This window comes from Pempheris klunzingeri, chromosome 17 (assembly GCF_042242105.1).
Source record: "Pempheris klunzingeri isolate RE-2024b chromosome 17, fPemKlu1.hap1, whole genome shotgun sequence".
In the NCBI taxonomy this organism is placed as follows: Eukaryota; Metazoa; Chordata; class Actinopteri; order Acropomatiformes; family Pempheridae; genus Pempheris; species Pempheris klunzingeri.
In genome coordinates, this window is record NC_092028.1 from 14,141,403 (window position 1) to 14,158,024 (window position 16,622).

Genomic DNA, 16,622 nt, shown 5'->3' on the forward strand with positions numbered 1-16,622 from the left:
GGAGCCCTCAGACCACTAATGATTTCAGGACCTTTCATTCATTCATTCATTCATTTTCAACCGTTTATCCGGGGTCGGGTCGCGGGGGCAGCAGTTTTAGCAGAGATGCCCAAACTTCCCGGGCCCCAGACACCTCCTCCAGCTCATCCGGTGGGACCCCAGGCCAGCCGAGAGACGTAGTCCCTCCAGCGTGTCCTGGGTCTTCCCCGGGGCCTCCTTCCGGTGGGACATGCCCGGAAAACCTCCCCAGGGAGGCGTCCAGGAGGCATCCGAAACAGATGCCCGAGCCACCTCAGCTGGCTCCTCTCGATGTGGAGAAGCAACGGCTCTACTCCGAGCCCCTCCCGGATGATCGAACTCCTCACCCTATCTCTAAGGGTGAGTCCGGCCACCCTGCGGAGGAAACTCATTTCGGCCGCTTGTATCCGAGATCTTGTTCTTTCGGTCATGACCCAAAGTTCATGACCATAGGTGAGGGTAGGAACGTAGATCGACCGGTAAATCGAGAGCTTTGCCTTTTGGCTCAGCTCCCTCTTCACCACGACGGACCGATACAGCGACTGCATTACTGCAGACGCTGCACCGATCCGCCTGTCGATCTCATGCTCCATCCTTCCCCCACTCGTGAACAAGACCCAGAGATACTTGAACTCCTCCACTTGAGGCAAGGACTCTCCACCGACCCGGAGATGGCAAACCACCTTTTTCCGGTCGAGAACCATGGCCTCGGACTTGGAGGTGCTGATTCTCATCCCAGCCGTTTCGCACTCGGCTGCAAACCGCCCCAGTGCACACTGGAGGTCTCGGCCTGACGAAGCCAACATGACAACATCATCCGCAAAAAGCAGAGATGCTATCATGCGGTCCCCAAACCGGACCCCCTCCGGCCCCTGGCTGCGCCTAGAAATTCTGTCCATAAAAATAATGAACAGAACCGGTGACAAAGGGCAGCCCTGCCGGAGTCCAACATGCACCGGGAACAGGTCTGACTTACTGCCGGCAATGCGAACCAGACTCCTACTCCGGTCGTACAGGGACCGGACAGCCCTTAGCAAAGGGCCCCGGACCCCATACTCCCGAAGCACCCCCCCAAGATGCCACGAGGGACACGGTCGAATGCCTTCTCCAAGTCCACAAAGCACATGTGGACAGGTTGGGCAAACTCCCATGAACCCTCGAGCACCCGATGGAGAGTGTGGAGCTGGTCCAGTGTTCCGCGACCAGGACGGAACCCGCATTGTTCCTCCTGAATCCGAGGTTCGACTATCGGCCGTATCCTCCTCTCCAGTACCCTGGAATAAACTTTCCCGGGGAGGCTGAGGAGTGTGATCCCCCTATAGCTGGAACACATCCTCCGGTCGCCCATCTTAAAAAGAGGGACCACCACCCCGGTCTGCCATTCCAGAGGCACTGTCCCCGACCGCCAGGCGATGTTACAGAGACCTGTCAACCAAGACAGTCCCTGTACATCCAGAGACTTGAGGTATTCAGGGCGGATCTCGTCCACCCCTGGTGCCTTGCCACCGAGGAGCTTTCTGACCACCTCGGCGACTTCGGCTTGGGTGATGAACGAGTCCACTTCTGAATCCCCAGCCTCTGCCTCCTCAATGGAAGACCTGGCGGTGGGATTGAGGAGATCCTCGAAGTATTCCTTCCACCGCCCGACGACATCCCCAGTCGAGGTCAACAGCTCCCCACCCTCACTGTAAACAGTGTTGGTGGGGTCCTGCTTCCCCCTCCTGAGGCGCCGGACGGTTTGCCAGAATTTCCTCGAGGCCGACCGGTAGTCCTCCTCCATGGCCTCCCCGAACTCCTCCCAGGCCCGAGTTTTTGCCTCCACAACCACCCGGGCTGCAGCACGCTTGGCCTGCCGGTACATGTCAGCTGCCTCAGGAGTTCCACGAGCCAATAAGGCCCGGTAGGACTCCTTCTTCAGCTTGACGGCATCCCTTACTTCCAGTGTCCACCACCGGGTTCGGGGATTGCCGCCACGACAGGCACCAGAGACCTTACGGCCACAGCTCCGAGCGGCCACGCCGACAATGGAGGTGGAGAACATGGTCCACTCGGACTCAATATCTCCAGCCTCCCCCGGGATCTGTGAGAAGCTCTCCCGGAGGTGGGAGTTGAAAACCGCAGCGACAGCGGGTTCCGCCAGACGTTCCCAACAGACCCTCACGATACGCTTGGGCCTGCCGAGTCTCTCCGGCTTCCTCCCCTGCCAGCGGATCCAACTCACCACCAGGTGGTGATCAGTTGACAGCTCAGCCCCTCTCTTCACCCGAGTGTCCAGAACACACGGACGGAGGTCAGATGACACGACAACGAAGTCGATCATCGACCTCCGGCCTAGGACGTCCTGGTGCCACGTGCACCGATGGACGCCCTTGTGCTCGAACATGGTGTTCGTTATGGACAGTCTGTGACTAGCACAGAAGTCCAACAACAGAACACCACTCGGGTTCAGATCGGGGAGGCCGTTCCTCCCAATCACGCCTCTCCAGGTCTCACTGTCGCTGCCCACGTGGGCGTTGAAGTCCCCCAGTAGAACAATGGAGTCCCCAGTCGGCGCACCATCCAGCACCCCTCCCAGGGACTCCAAGAAGGCCGGGTACTCTGCACTGCTATTCGGCCCATAGGCCGAAACCACAGTGAGAGACCTGTCCCCGACCCGAAGGCGCAGGGACGCGACCCTCTCGCTCACCGGGGTAAACTCCAACACATGGCGGCTGAGCTGTGGGGCTATAAGCAAGCCCACACCAGCCCGCCGCCGCACACCGCGGGCAACACCAGAGAAATGGAGAGTCCAGCCCCTCTCGAGGAGCTGGGTTCCAGAGCCCAAGCTGTGAGTGGAGGTGAGCCCGACTATATCTAGCCGGTACCTCTCAACCTAACGCACAAGCTCCGGCTCCAGCTCCAGAAAACATTTATGCTCTGGTTTCACCAAACAGTAACTGACAGTTAAATCCAGTTCCTCCCTGTGAGGAGGAGTCAATGCAAAACTCAGATGTCTTCCACCTCTACTTATCTGACTGCAGAGAGGATGACAGAGAACAGTGGACACACAGTTGAACATGATGGACTGTAGGACAGGACTGCTGCTCTTAACTATCTGCTGGGCAGGTGAAGATATCCACAGACCTAAACCTTACACAGTTTATATTTGTGTCACCAGCATATTTCACTTGATGTGTATTCATTCTCTTGACAGGTGTTGATGGTCAGACTCTGACTGAATCTGAACCAGCTGTTAAAAGGCCTGGAGAATCCCACAAATTGACCTGTACAGCCTCTGGATTCACATTCAGTGACTACTGGATGCACTGGGTCAGACAGGCTCCTGGAAAAGGACTGGAGTGGGTCGCTTTCATCAACAGTGGCAGTAGCAGCAAATCCTACTCTCAGTCAGTTCAAGGCCGCTTCACCATCTCCAGAGACAACAGCAGACAGCAGGTGTATCTGCAGATGAACAGCCTGAAGACTGAAGATTCTGCTGTTTATTATTGTGCCAGAGACTCACAGTGACTGGAGTTGATTGAGCAGCTGTACAAAATCCTACACTCATTATCACTGGGCTGATAAACACACACTAACTCATGGGATTGTCTTTTCTTTGAGCATCAGGAAATTACATATGTGGTCAATTTATGTGAAACAAAATTCAGAATCAGCCAGGAGGAGGTCAACATTTAGACTCAGACCAAAATACATTAATTGCACCAAAGCACTGATCCTGATACAAATATATGAAGAAAAGTATTTTAACGTCATAGAGAGAAAAATCCTAAATATTTTTCAAAGCTCTGATCAGGCTGCATCACTGGGACTATACCAAATATAAAAGATAACAATAAAAAAATGTTCAATAGGATAGTCTTACATAACTACTTCTTCTGTTTATCCCCAACAGCAAATTATCACATAATGAACCATAACAGCTTCATTTATAATGATGACAGGAAGATACGTTGATTTCCAGACAGTAAATCATGTTTGTTCTTTTCAGATTCAGTATTTACCCCAAAGAAAGTCAGCAGGCAGCTGTTGGTTCATGTAGATTATTATTCAGTCATAACCTGTGTTACATTAGAATTGAATATTACAACAAAATGTCTTCAATGTTAATTAGAACTTTGAATCATAAAGTGTCTCATATGTTTCTCAAACGTTTTACAGGTCAGTCTGACCTGACAGACTGGTGTCTCCTCTATTGTTTTAAGAAGCAGATGTAATATCTTGATTGTAAGAAACAGAAAGTTCTTTTTTTCTAAACATATTCCTGCTAGATACATGCCTACGCAGACAACGCTGATGGCTGTTGGAGACTGACGCACGGACCTAGTGTCCAGTCAAACAATGGTTACGTGTGATACTGTGATAGTCTACCCTTTAAAATCTGTTGGAAAACCCAGTTCTTGACTCCTCTGGCCAGAACCTCCCCCCAAGGTCTGCCATGAGCCCAGCGCTGTATGGCATTATATTTCACCTGTGAATCTGAATTAAAGGCGCTTCTGAGACCCGACTGAAACCTCCGGCTGATCTGTGAATAATCTCCGGCTGTCCATTAAAAGAATGCAAGTGTTTCTTCACCTGCCTGAATACAAAAGATGGATTTAAAGGAATAGTTCAGGATTTTAGGAAAAAACATGAATTTGTTGTGCTTGTATCTCTGATGTCTGTATGAGGCTAGCTCAAAACTAGAAACATTGAATGGATTTTACACCTTGTTTTTTGTAAGGATTGAAAATATGAGATGTGATGGGTTTAAGGAATAGTTCAACATTTAATAATTTGGTTATTTTTAGATGAGATGATTGATACCACTCTCATGTCTGTGCATTAAATATGCTGCTACAGCCTGCAGCCGGTTAGCATACAGTCTATACTGGCTAGCTTTGCTTAACATGAACACCGTTAACAGGGAGAAACAGGTAGTATGGCTCTGTCTTTACGTAGCAAATTCTACCTTCCAGCACCTTTACAAGCAGAGAGTTGCCAAACAACCAGCAAAGAGACCAGGAAGTAACTTGTCCCAGCCAAGACATAAACATTTCCAATTGGCAAAGATGTGTACTATTTCCTCCTCGGGGGCAATGACTTCCTGTGGTCTCCACCATACGGTTGACAGGGAACTGCCACAGACACCAACAATAACAATAAACAGTGGTCAAGTTCCAATAATGCTTTTATGGACAAAGATTTAATATTATTACTTCATCCAGACAGCTCTGGTGTTCTCCCGTGTGCAGGTGATTGAGACTGGGAGCAATGAACATTCTGTCGCTGAATGTAAATGTAAATCTGTTCGTCAGGCTCATCAAAAGGAACTTTTGGTATCCGGTCATGTGAACTTCTGTGGGTCACAGTTGGGTCAGGGGATCACCCTGTTGTTGTTTTCTATTAAAATGGTTGTAAAACTGATGAAGTATTGTCAGAGTCTTTACACGACTGTTTAATAACCTACTTAAATAATGTTTAAATCAACCTATTGCACAGACGCTTGGAGGAAGGACTCATGTACAGAAAACATTTATGCTCTGGTTTCACCAAACAGTAACTGAGAGTCAAATCCAGTTCCTCCCTGTGAGGAGGAGTCAATGCAAAACTCAGATGTCTTCCACCTCTACTTATCTGACTGCAGAGAGAATGACAGAGAACAGTGGACACACAGTTGAACATGATGGACTGTAGGACAGGACTGCTGCTCTTAACTATCTGCTGGGCAGGTGAAGATATCCACAGACCTAAACCTTACACAGTTTATATTTGTGTCAACAGCATATTTCACTTGATGTGTATTCATTCTCTTGACAGGTGTTGATGGTCAGACTCTGACTGAATCTGAACCAGCTGTTAAAAGGCCTGGAGAATCCCACAAATTGACCTGTACAGCCTCTGGATTCACATTCAGTGACAACCATATGAGTTGGATCAGACAGGCTCCTGGAAAAGGACTGGAGTGGATTGCCTGGATTCACAGTGGCAGTGGTAGCAGCATCCACTACTCTCAGTCAGTCCAAGGCCGCTTCACCATCTCCAGAGACAACAGCAGACAGCAGGTGTATCTGCAGATGAACAGCCTGAAGACTGAAGATTCTGCTGTTTATTATTGTGCCAGAGACTCACAGTGACACAGGAGGGAGCAACGCTGTACAAAAACCTAAAATGTCAAAACAAGTCAAAACTTGGGCTTCAGCTTCAGCTCAACATCATCAGCACACTCACAGAAACACTCTTAATAAAACTGCTCTTTAGACAAGTTTTTGTGTGGCTCTGGCTTTTGGGGAGCAATAAATATTCTGTTAAGTGAGAATATGAATGCACCAAAAAAAAACCTTTAGATTTCAATTTAGTAAATGTTCACAACACAATTCCAAGCTATGACTACTTGTGACACAACAGTCCATCCTTCTTTTATACCCCATCAGTGTCCTTCTCTATGCAAAGTGAACTTCCTCACAGTCTGCTATAAAGACTTGGTATCATGCTGTCAGTAGCAGCAGAAGAAGAGAAGCTCCCATCAGATCACCTTCAGTACCAACAATGTTGTCTGTAGCTCTGCTGCTGCTGCTGGCTGCTGGATCCTGTGAGTCTCACTGAGGCAGAGACACTGACAGTATGATCACAGCACGCTGACTGTTCACTGTTATCAGTGATTCAATATTCACCATGTTTTCCTCCACAGGTGTCAAGTGTGAACAGTTGACACAGCCAGCCTCTGTGACTGTGCAGCCTGGTCAGAGTCTGACCATCACCTGTCAGGTCTCTTATTCTTTGAGTGGCTACTACACAGCTTGGATCAGACAGCCTGCAGGGAAAGGACTGGAGTGGATTGGAAGGCAATGTGCTGGCTGCACAGCATCCTACAAAGATTCATGAAAGAACAAGTTCAGTATCAACTTAGACTCTTCCAGCAAAACAGCGACTCTAAACGGACAGAATGTGCAGCCTGAAGACTCTGCTGTGTATTACTGTGCCAGAGACCCACAGTAACACAAACCATCAGTAGACCTGAACAAAAACCCCTCAGAGCCTCAACACTTGTAGCATGAAGCCACCAGAGGAGGAGCCCTCAGACCACTAATGATTTCAGGACCTGTTCACTGTTAAAGAGACAAACAGACATCTAGAAATGAAAAAGTAAAAGGAATATAACATTGTTCACTATAATATATATTAATGATAATAACATTATTATCAAATATACTATCTAGTGGCAACATTTTCTAAAAAGTCTCTTCTTTGTCTGACTCTCAGTATTTATGTAAATTATTAACAGCATTATTTCAGCTCACAGCAGTGTTTAAAAAAGCTTTTCATCTGACAAGAAATGAAACATAACACTAATCTACCTGCAGACAGGATGAGAAACCTTTTAGTTGTTGCTTTAATTTTGGTTTTACACAAAGTAACATATTTATACGTGGTTCCACTCAATTTATTTTTATTGACTGAAAAACACAGGTATTCATGGCTGCTTTGTACCAACTGGTCATATGTTTTTTCTGAATTTGTTTTTAGTTTACTGCTTAAGTCACTTATTAATGGGGATTTTGCCCCTTGATGTCATGAAAAGATGCGACTTAGGAACACTTTGTCATAAAATAAAGAGTATAACATTTGTTAAAGTGATAATTGTTGTTTTTTTTCTATTAAAATGTATCTTAAAATTGATGAACTATTGTCAGAGTCTTTACATGATGCAGGCTGTGCTTAATAAATAAATGAAATAAATCATTTGTAAACTTTTTGCACAACTGATGCTGAAACATGCATGAAGGACTAGTGGAGGAAAGAATCATGTTCAGGAAAGATTTATTCTTTCACTTTCACCAAACAAAGACTGCCGTTCAAGTCAAATCCAGTTCCTCCCTGTGAGGAGGAGTCAATGCAAAACTCAGATGTCTTCCACCTCTACTTATCTGACTGCAGAGAGGATGACAGAGAACAGTGGACACACAGTTGAACATGATGGACTGTAGGACAGGACTGCTGCTCTTAACTATCTGCTGGGCAGGTGAAGATATCCACAGACCTAAACCTTACACAGTTTATATTTGTGTCAACAGCATATTTCACTTGATGTGTATTCATTCTCTTGACAGGTGTTGATGGTCAGACTCTGACTGAATCTGGACCAGCTGTTAAAAGGCCTGGAGAATCCCACAAATTGACCTGTACAACCTCTGGATTCACATTCAGCAGCTACGCTATGAACTGGGTCAGACAGGCTCCTGGAAAAGGACTGGAGTGGATCGCTTTCATACACACATCCAGTAGTCATATCTATTACTCCCAGTCAGTCCAGGGTAGATTCACCATCTCCAGAGACGACTCCAGCAGTAAACTCTATCTGCAGATGAACAGTCTGAAGACTGAGGACACAGCAGTGTATTACTGTGCCAGAGACACAGTGAGAGACAATAACAGGATAGTGTTACAAAAACTACTTCCTCTATTTACCACCACCATTGGCAACATTCAGTTGTCTCACTATCGCTTGTTTTGTAAAACTGAGTGTGATTAATTATCACTGATTTAAATTCTGAGTAGTGACTGAATATTGAAGTCTTATTTTGTTTCATTTGACTCAATTTTAAAGTGATTTATGACTGACACAAATATAGTGGGAAAAGCAGAAAATCAGAAAATATGAAAATGTTATTCTGTGTTTTTTCCCTGGAAGTGATGTTAACAGACGTATAAAAAGACACATGTCTTCATAACGACATGCATGAAGACCATACATGTGACACAAACATTTACATCTACAAATAAAAAGCTTCCACCTGATTTGCAGGTTGTACACAAAATTATGAAAATAGTTTTCCTGCACATCAACAAATCTACAAAAACATCCAAAACTGCCAAAGAAAAAAAATGTTGTAATGTAGCTAATGCAGATGTGACAAAGAACTCTTTTCCAGCTGAACTCAGATCCATCAAGTCTCCTGCTTCTTTGAAATCTCATCTTAAAACTTTTGTCTTTTGTCTTCTTTTTATTTATACTACGTCTGTCCCTATCTTATTACATTTGTATTCTTTTTAATTCCTATGTGCTTATCTCTTTGATATTATTGTCATTTTATTTTATCTTTATTTTATTTATTTAACATTAAAAAGTTCTGCATCATAGGATATTCAGTTTTTGTACATAAACCGTCACTAATTTCATGATTTTTAAGACATATTTATACAGTAAATCATATCAAAGCAGCGCCACAGGTTTGTTAAATTATCTATCTAGATGGTGAGTGTGTATAAGATCTTTCATAGAAATATGTTCTGTAAAAAATGCTTTAAAAAGGCATTCTCTACCAGTCGGCTCTAGAGGACACAGTGTTAACACCTTCAGTTAATTCTAATGATATTCAAAAGATTATTCAACAACATGCAAATAAAGGGCACTCATAAGGAAGTGAAGTGTATTTCTCTGTGAGTGTCAGTGAGAGGACAGAAGAGCTCACATCAGTTCAGCTTCAACATCAACCATGTTCTCTGTAGCTCTGATGCTGCTGGTTTCCTTTTCCACAGGTGTGAACAGTATTGATCTCCTCCAGCCAGACTCAATGGCTGTTCAGCCTGGACAGTCTTTGACCATCACCTGTCAGGTGTCTGGTTATTCTCTGACTGATGACAACTATGCAACAGGTTGGATCAGACAGCGTGAAAGAAAACAAATGGACTGGATTTCCCATCAGTGGGGTGGAGGTACGCTTCGTCAAAATGATGCTCTGAAGAACAAGTTCAGCTACAGCAGAGACACTTCTGCTCGAACAGTGACTCTAAAAGGACAGAATCTGCAGCCTGAAGACACAGCTGTTTATTACTGTGTCCGTCGGCCCACAGTGATACAAACCACCAACAGACCTGCACAAATACTCATCAACCATGTGACTCAAATACACTCACATGTTCTAAACGTGAACATTATTCCATGTAGATCTAATGTGACTTCCACTGCAGCTGACATCTGTATCAAACAACTTTGCCTTAATATAAGAGCTTTAGGGAAGTAATGTTTCCTGTTTCTTGGGGTAGAAAATGACATCTGACAAAGCTCACTTCAACTGGAGCTTTATCTCTTCACAGATACACAAATAGGATCCATTTTCCTTTTGTAATTTCATCAGTATTAAAAGAAAGTAGCGTTAAACTTTTACACCATCAGTTAAAGATTGACATTGTACTGAAGAAAGTAGCTGCCAGGACTTTGATGCTTCACAGTTTCCTCTGCTGTTTTAGAGATTCTCTGCTCATGGAAATGTATCTGTGTCACACGTTCCCTATTTAAACCTGTAGAGGGAGGTCTATGCAAACTCTTCCTCTCTTATAAACACATCATCAGTCACTTGTGGCACAAAACTGGGACAGTTTTTAACATTTTAGAAACACTGAGTCCAGAGAGCTCTGAACTACAGTGTTTATCACAGAATGGACAATAAAAATTTGTAGTTACTATTCATGGTGAGAAAATGTATTCTGACTAAAATGTCCAACCTGTGATTTACCATTTATTAATTATTATTATTATTGTTATTATTGATAATAGGATGAATAGAGATTATTGTAGATGGTTTGGCTCATCTGCTGCCCAACATGCTTCCAGTGAGTAATGTGAAACAATGATGCCAACAAACCAATTTTGAATAAACCTTGTTGGCAAATGAGCCAAATTTAGGAACTAAAATTAAAATGTTGAAGATGTATTAAAAGCAAGATGGGAAATTAGGTTGATTTTAATACTAAGTGACATTTTGCATAAAAGAAATGAAAACATGCCAAACACACTTTAAATTGACTGACTTAGAGGAATAAATCCTGAACAATGATTCAGCATTTTCACCAAACAAAGACTGAAAGCTAAGTCCAGTCTACTTCTCTCCTCCCTGTGAGGAGGAGTTAATGCAAAACTCAGATGTCTTCCACCTCTACTTATCTGACTGCAGAGAGGATGACAGAGAACAGTGGACACACAGTTGAACATGATGGACTGTAGGACAGGACTGCTGCTCTTAACTATCTGCTGGGCAGGTGAAGATATCCACAGACCTAAACCTTACACAGTTTATATTTGTGTCACCAGCATATTTCACTTGATGTGTATTCATTCTCTTGACAGGTGTTGATGGTCAGACTCTGACTGAATCTGAACCAGCTGTTAAAAGGCCTGGAGAATCCCACAAATTGACCTGTACAACCTCTGGATTCACATTCAGCAGCCACTGGATGCACTGGGTCAGACAGGCTCCTGGAAAAGGACTGGAGTGGATCGCTGCTGATGGTGGTGGTAGCAGCAAATACTACTCTCAGTCAGTCCAAGGCCGCTTCACCATCTCCAGAGACAACAGCAGACAGCAAGTGTATCTGCAGATGAACAGCCTGAAGACTGAAGATTCTGCTGTTTATTATTGTGCCAGACACTCACAGTGACTGGAGTTGGTTGAGCAGCTGTACAAAATCCTACAGTATCTTTCAGCCCAAGTATGAAGCATTCTTCAAAGTACACTTTATCTTTCTTTTTGATTTATGTATATATTTGTATATATTTTTTTTATACTACATTACATATATACATGCAAATCTTAATAATGCATTCTATGAAATCATAACTATTGTTTCTGGAAAATATTATTATTAAATATTAATACAATAAACAAAAAGAATAAATATCACTTGTTCAAACAAGTTCTTCTGTCAATTAAGAAACACTAATGTCTGTAATCTATGTAAAAGCATAATGCTACAGTTTCTTTTATAAGGCTAGAGAGCAAGTAGATGAATAAATAAATGCTGCAATACAAAAAAGCTGTTCACACATTGTTGATGATGAATCTGATATAGGAGAGATTCAGAGTGAATCAATTCTTTCAGGAAAACAGCTCACATCATATTTAAAGTGGGTTTGAAATGTGAAAACATGCCAAACACACTGGCACACATGGCTTATAGCAAGCAACATTCTTGGTGTTTGCTGCTTTTGTTTCCGTGTGTGCACACCATCATAGTTGATGCAAAGCTGATTTTAATCAGTATGTTTCCCATTATCCATGATTCATGATAATATTCACATTAACAATAAGAATAATGATTATTAATGATCATATGATGTTTTCATTATGAATTCTTCTCAGTTAGACCAACGCTGATGTTTCACATGTTGATTCTATGCAAACTCAGTGACCTTCCTCATTACTCAGCTATAAAAACTTCACATCAGGCCGTCAGTGGAGTTCACAGCACGTCAGTTTCAGCATCAACCATGTTTTCTGTAGCTCTGCTGCTGCTGTTGGCAGCTGGATGTGAGTCTCTCTGGATTTGTTCAAACATTTCTTCATTTGCTGTATAACTTGATTGTTTGTTAAAAAACATTTTCTTTTTTTTAACAGGTGTGAAGTGTGAACAGTTGACACAGCCAGCCTCTGTGACTGTGCAGCCTGGTCAGCGTCTGACCATCACCTGTCAGGTCTCTTATTCTCTTGGCTACCACACAGCTTGGATCAGACAGCCTGCAGGGAAAGGACTGGAGTGGATTGGAATGAAACACACTGGAGCGTCATACTACAAAGATTCACTAAAGAACAAGTTCAGTATCGACTTAGACTCTTCCAGCAACACAGTGACTCTAAACGGACAGAATGTGCAGCCTGAAGACTCTGCTGTGTATTACTGTGCCAGAGAGCCACAGTAATACACAAACCATCAGTAGACCTGAACAAAAACCCCTCAGAGCCTGAACACTTGTAGCATGAAGCCACCAGAGGAGGAGCCCTCAGACCACTAATGATTTCAGGACCTGTTCACTGTTAAAGAGAGAAACAGAAATCTACAAAAGAATATTGTGCCAGACACTTACAGTGACTGGAGTTGGTTGACTAGCTGTACAAAATCCTAAACTACTCATCTTAGAGGCTGGTAGAACATTAAGTATTTTTAGTACTTAATTGTATCTTTCATTTTTCATATTATTTTTTAAATCTTGTTTTATATTCTGTACTTTACTGAGAAATATTATCAAACTTTGTTATCAACTTTGATTGACTTCTCTTACTAATAGGAGATACTCACATCTGGTGTTCCCATTGATCTTAACTGAGTGATGCTTGAACCCTGGACTCAACAAAAGCTTAATGTAACACTCATGCTGCTCATGTACACTGGATATTGTGATAGCTGAAGCTTTTCTACCCTAAAAAAGTCAGGCGTTAACTTGATTTCTCATCAGCAGTGACTGCAGCTCCATCCGTCAGTGTCAGTTTATCTCAGCAGACAAAAGTAGATCTCAAGATGTACAGCAGAAGGAAGGAGCTGCTCCTCTACAGTCTGTAAACCCAGACGCCTTAAACCAGAACCAAACCTGAAAACCAGCAGCATTAGACTTTTTACATGATCTTGGCTACTGTCACTCAATTTCTGTTAATAATCATATCAATCACATAATCAATAAGCACACTAAGTAATCTGCAGTTACAAAAACAAGCTGTGTTGTTAGGGTCTGATGAAGAAGGGATTCACAGTAAATAAATTCTTTCTAACAGGTGACATCATATTTTAAGTGGGTTTAAAATGTAAATATGAAGCCATGTTTAAAAATGGCCCATAGAAAGCAACATTCCTGGTGGTTGCTCCTTTTGTTTCCATGTGTGCACATAATCATAGTTGCTGCAATTCTGGTTTAAATGAATATGATTCCCATGATCCATGATTCATGTTTATGTTTACATTAAGAATAGTAAAATGATCCTTTTGTTTGCAATTTTAAGTATTTGTATGTTACATCACATGCAACACATTATGGAATAAAAGATTTATAAACTGTTTAATGTTATAATTATCTATCTTCTACTGAATGGAAAAAAAAAAACAAAGTTAACAGGTTGTTTCCTTTCTATAAATTCAGGAACAATTTCAAAATGTTACAATTGAGTGTGTAATGAAATTAAAATATCATATTTAAAGCTGAGGTGATTCACAGGCATGCTTTCACTGTGCAGATATAATAACAGTCAACAGACTCTTCTATTGGCTCCACTTAAACCAACACTGATGTTTCACATGTTGATTCTATGCAAACTCAGTGACCTTCCTCATTACTCAGCTATAAAAACTTCACATCAGGCCGTCAGTGGAGTTCACAGCACGTCAGTTTCAGCATCAACCATGTTTTCTGTAGCTCTGCTGCTGCTGTTGGCAGCTGGATGTGAGTCTCTCTGGATTTGTTGAAGTCAAAAGTTCTTCATTTGCTGTATAACTTGATTGTTTGTTCCAAAACATTTTCTTTTTTTAACAGGTGTGAAGTGTGAACAGTTGACACAGCCAGCCTCTGTGACTGTGCAGCCTGGTCAGCGTCTGACCATCACCTGTCAGGTCTCTTATTCTGTGAGTGACTACTACACAGCTTGGATCAGACAGCCTGCAGGGAAAGGACTGGAGTGGATTAGTCGCGACAGCGACGTTAAAGATTCACTAAAGAACAAGTTCAGTATCGACTTAGACTCTTCCAGCAACACAGTGACTCTAAACGGACAGAATGTGCAGCCTGAAGACTCTGCTGTGTATTACTGTGCCAGACACCCACAGTAACACAAACCATCAGTAGACCTGAACAAAAACCCCTCAGAGCCTGAACACTTGTAGCATGAAGCCACCAGAGGAGGAGCCCTCAGACCACTAATGATTTCATGACCACTTTCTTTAGATTTCATAAATGTTTCTTAATATAATTTAAAAGCATATATTCATATCACTTAAAATCCACTGATATTATAAAATCTCTGATACATCATTGTATGTAAATATCACCTTTAAAGTGACTTTGTTTTGAAAGCTTGCAATCTAATTACAGTAGAAATGAATCCTCAAAAAGATTCTCTTCTATGAAACCCTTTGAAAACACACTTTATCTGAATCTTGACTGCGTTAGTAATTAACTGCCTTTCTAGCTGAATCAGAAGTCTTCAGCCAAGTTCATGGTGATGTTAATTAATTAGTCAAACTACAGGAAAATAATTTTCATTAACAATCAAAAGTGTTTTAGTCAGTGATTCAAGTTCCACCTTCTCTTTGTGTGAGATGAAGAGAAACACCTCAACATTTCATCCTCACTTTGACTCATTTAATATACTTCAGTCAGCTGATTTACCATCAACAGTATGTAAATTTGCCACATTGTGTGGTGCCTTATAAAGAGCTGAAGAGTGTGAGCGTGAGTGTCAGTGAGAGTGAGAGGACAGAGCAGCCCACATAAGTTCCGTTCAGCATCAACTATGTTCCCTGTAACTCTGATACTTTTGCTGGCAGCTGGATCCTGTGAGGAGCTTTCACTGGATTCACACTAATACACACATTAGCTACATAGAAAAGTCAGATGAATGATGGAGATAATGTTGATTTCTGTTTCCACAGGTGTGAACAGTATTGATCTCCTCCAGCCAGACTCAATGGCTGTTCAGCCTGGACAGTCTTTGACCATCACCTGTCAGGTGTCTGGTTATTCTCTGACTGATAACAGCTATGCAACAGGTTGGATCAGACAGCGTGAAGGAAAACAAATGGACTGGATTTTTCATCGTTGGGGTGGAGGAGACTTCTACCAAAATGATGCTCTGAAGAACAAGTTCCTTTACCACACACACACCTCTACTCGTTCAGTGACATTAACAGGACAGAATCTGCAGCCTGAAGACACAGCTGTTTATTACTGTGTCCGTCAGCCCACAGTGATACAAACCACCAACAGACCTGCACAAATACTCATCAACCATGTGACTCAGATACACTCACATGTTGTTAAAGTAAATTTAAATAGATAAATAAATTATTCAATAGAGTTACTTTTTTGAAAAATGTGATTTCACCTTACTACAAGGACATGAGGTTTTGTATATGTATACTCATATTATGATGTTTACACAAGACATGAGGACTATTTCATGCAACGAACAGTAAGCATCCATTTAAAAAGTGAAGAGATACAGTTACTGCCATCTGCTTTTACAAAATTTTAAGGTTTTGATCCAGGAAATGAAACATTTTGATCTCCACTAAAAAGCTAGAAGTGTTTTTCAGATGAATATATTGTGTAATAATTCAACTGCAGTATTTCCAGGTATTTGATATTTTTACCTGTTCCACTACTCTTGTATAAAACTCTGATATTGTTATTAAAGAACACTTTCATTTCTAAACCTATGGAAACTCTTCCCTCTTTGTACTGTAATCACACCAATAACAGCTAAGAAACAGAGGAGGAGTTGAGTGTAAAAGTCCTGCATACAAAATATAGTTTAAACTCCCACAAATAAAAGTATTCATTGTGCAGAATGGCCCATTTCAGAATCATCTATATTTTATTACTGGAAGATATTAGTGATGCATTTCTGTGTTCATCACATTTAATGTTATTGGTTCTCCATAACAAATTCAAAGCATTTACAGGGACAGTTGGTATAAGTAGGCTAACTGGGCTAAACCCTTCCTATGTTCTACAATATAGATGAAAAAATATAGTCAAAAAAATCCCCTTAGAACTGTTTTAGAATTTCATTGAACGTAGAGCAGCAAAGTATAAAAAGCCCAAATAGCTTCTGTTCATCTTGGTGGTTTTATGTGAGTAAGCCCCT

At 42.3% G+C, this 16,622-nt stretch overlaps 2 gene segments (V, D, J or C); both read left to right on the plus strand.

Moving 5' to 3' along the window:
- Positions 1–278: 278 nt before the first annotated feature.
- On the plus strand, positions 279–3,525 carry LOC139216355 (Ig heavy chain V region 6.96-like). The segment is given in 2 exon segments: positions 279–378; positions 3,212–3,525. Coding segments are annotated over 2 exon segments (414 nt in total).
- An 8,737-nt stretch (positions 3,526–12,262) lies between these two features.
- On the plus strand, positions 12,263–12,691 carry LOC139216875 (immunoglobulin heavy variable 4-38-2-like). The segment is given in 2 exon segments: positions 12,263–12,302; positions 12,390–12,691. Coding segments are annotated over 2 exon segments (342 nt in total).
- The last annotated feature ends 3,931 nt before the right edge of the window (positions 12,692–16,622 follow it).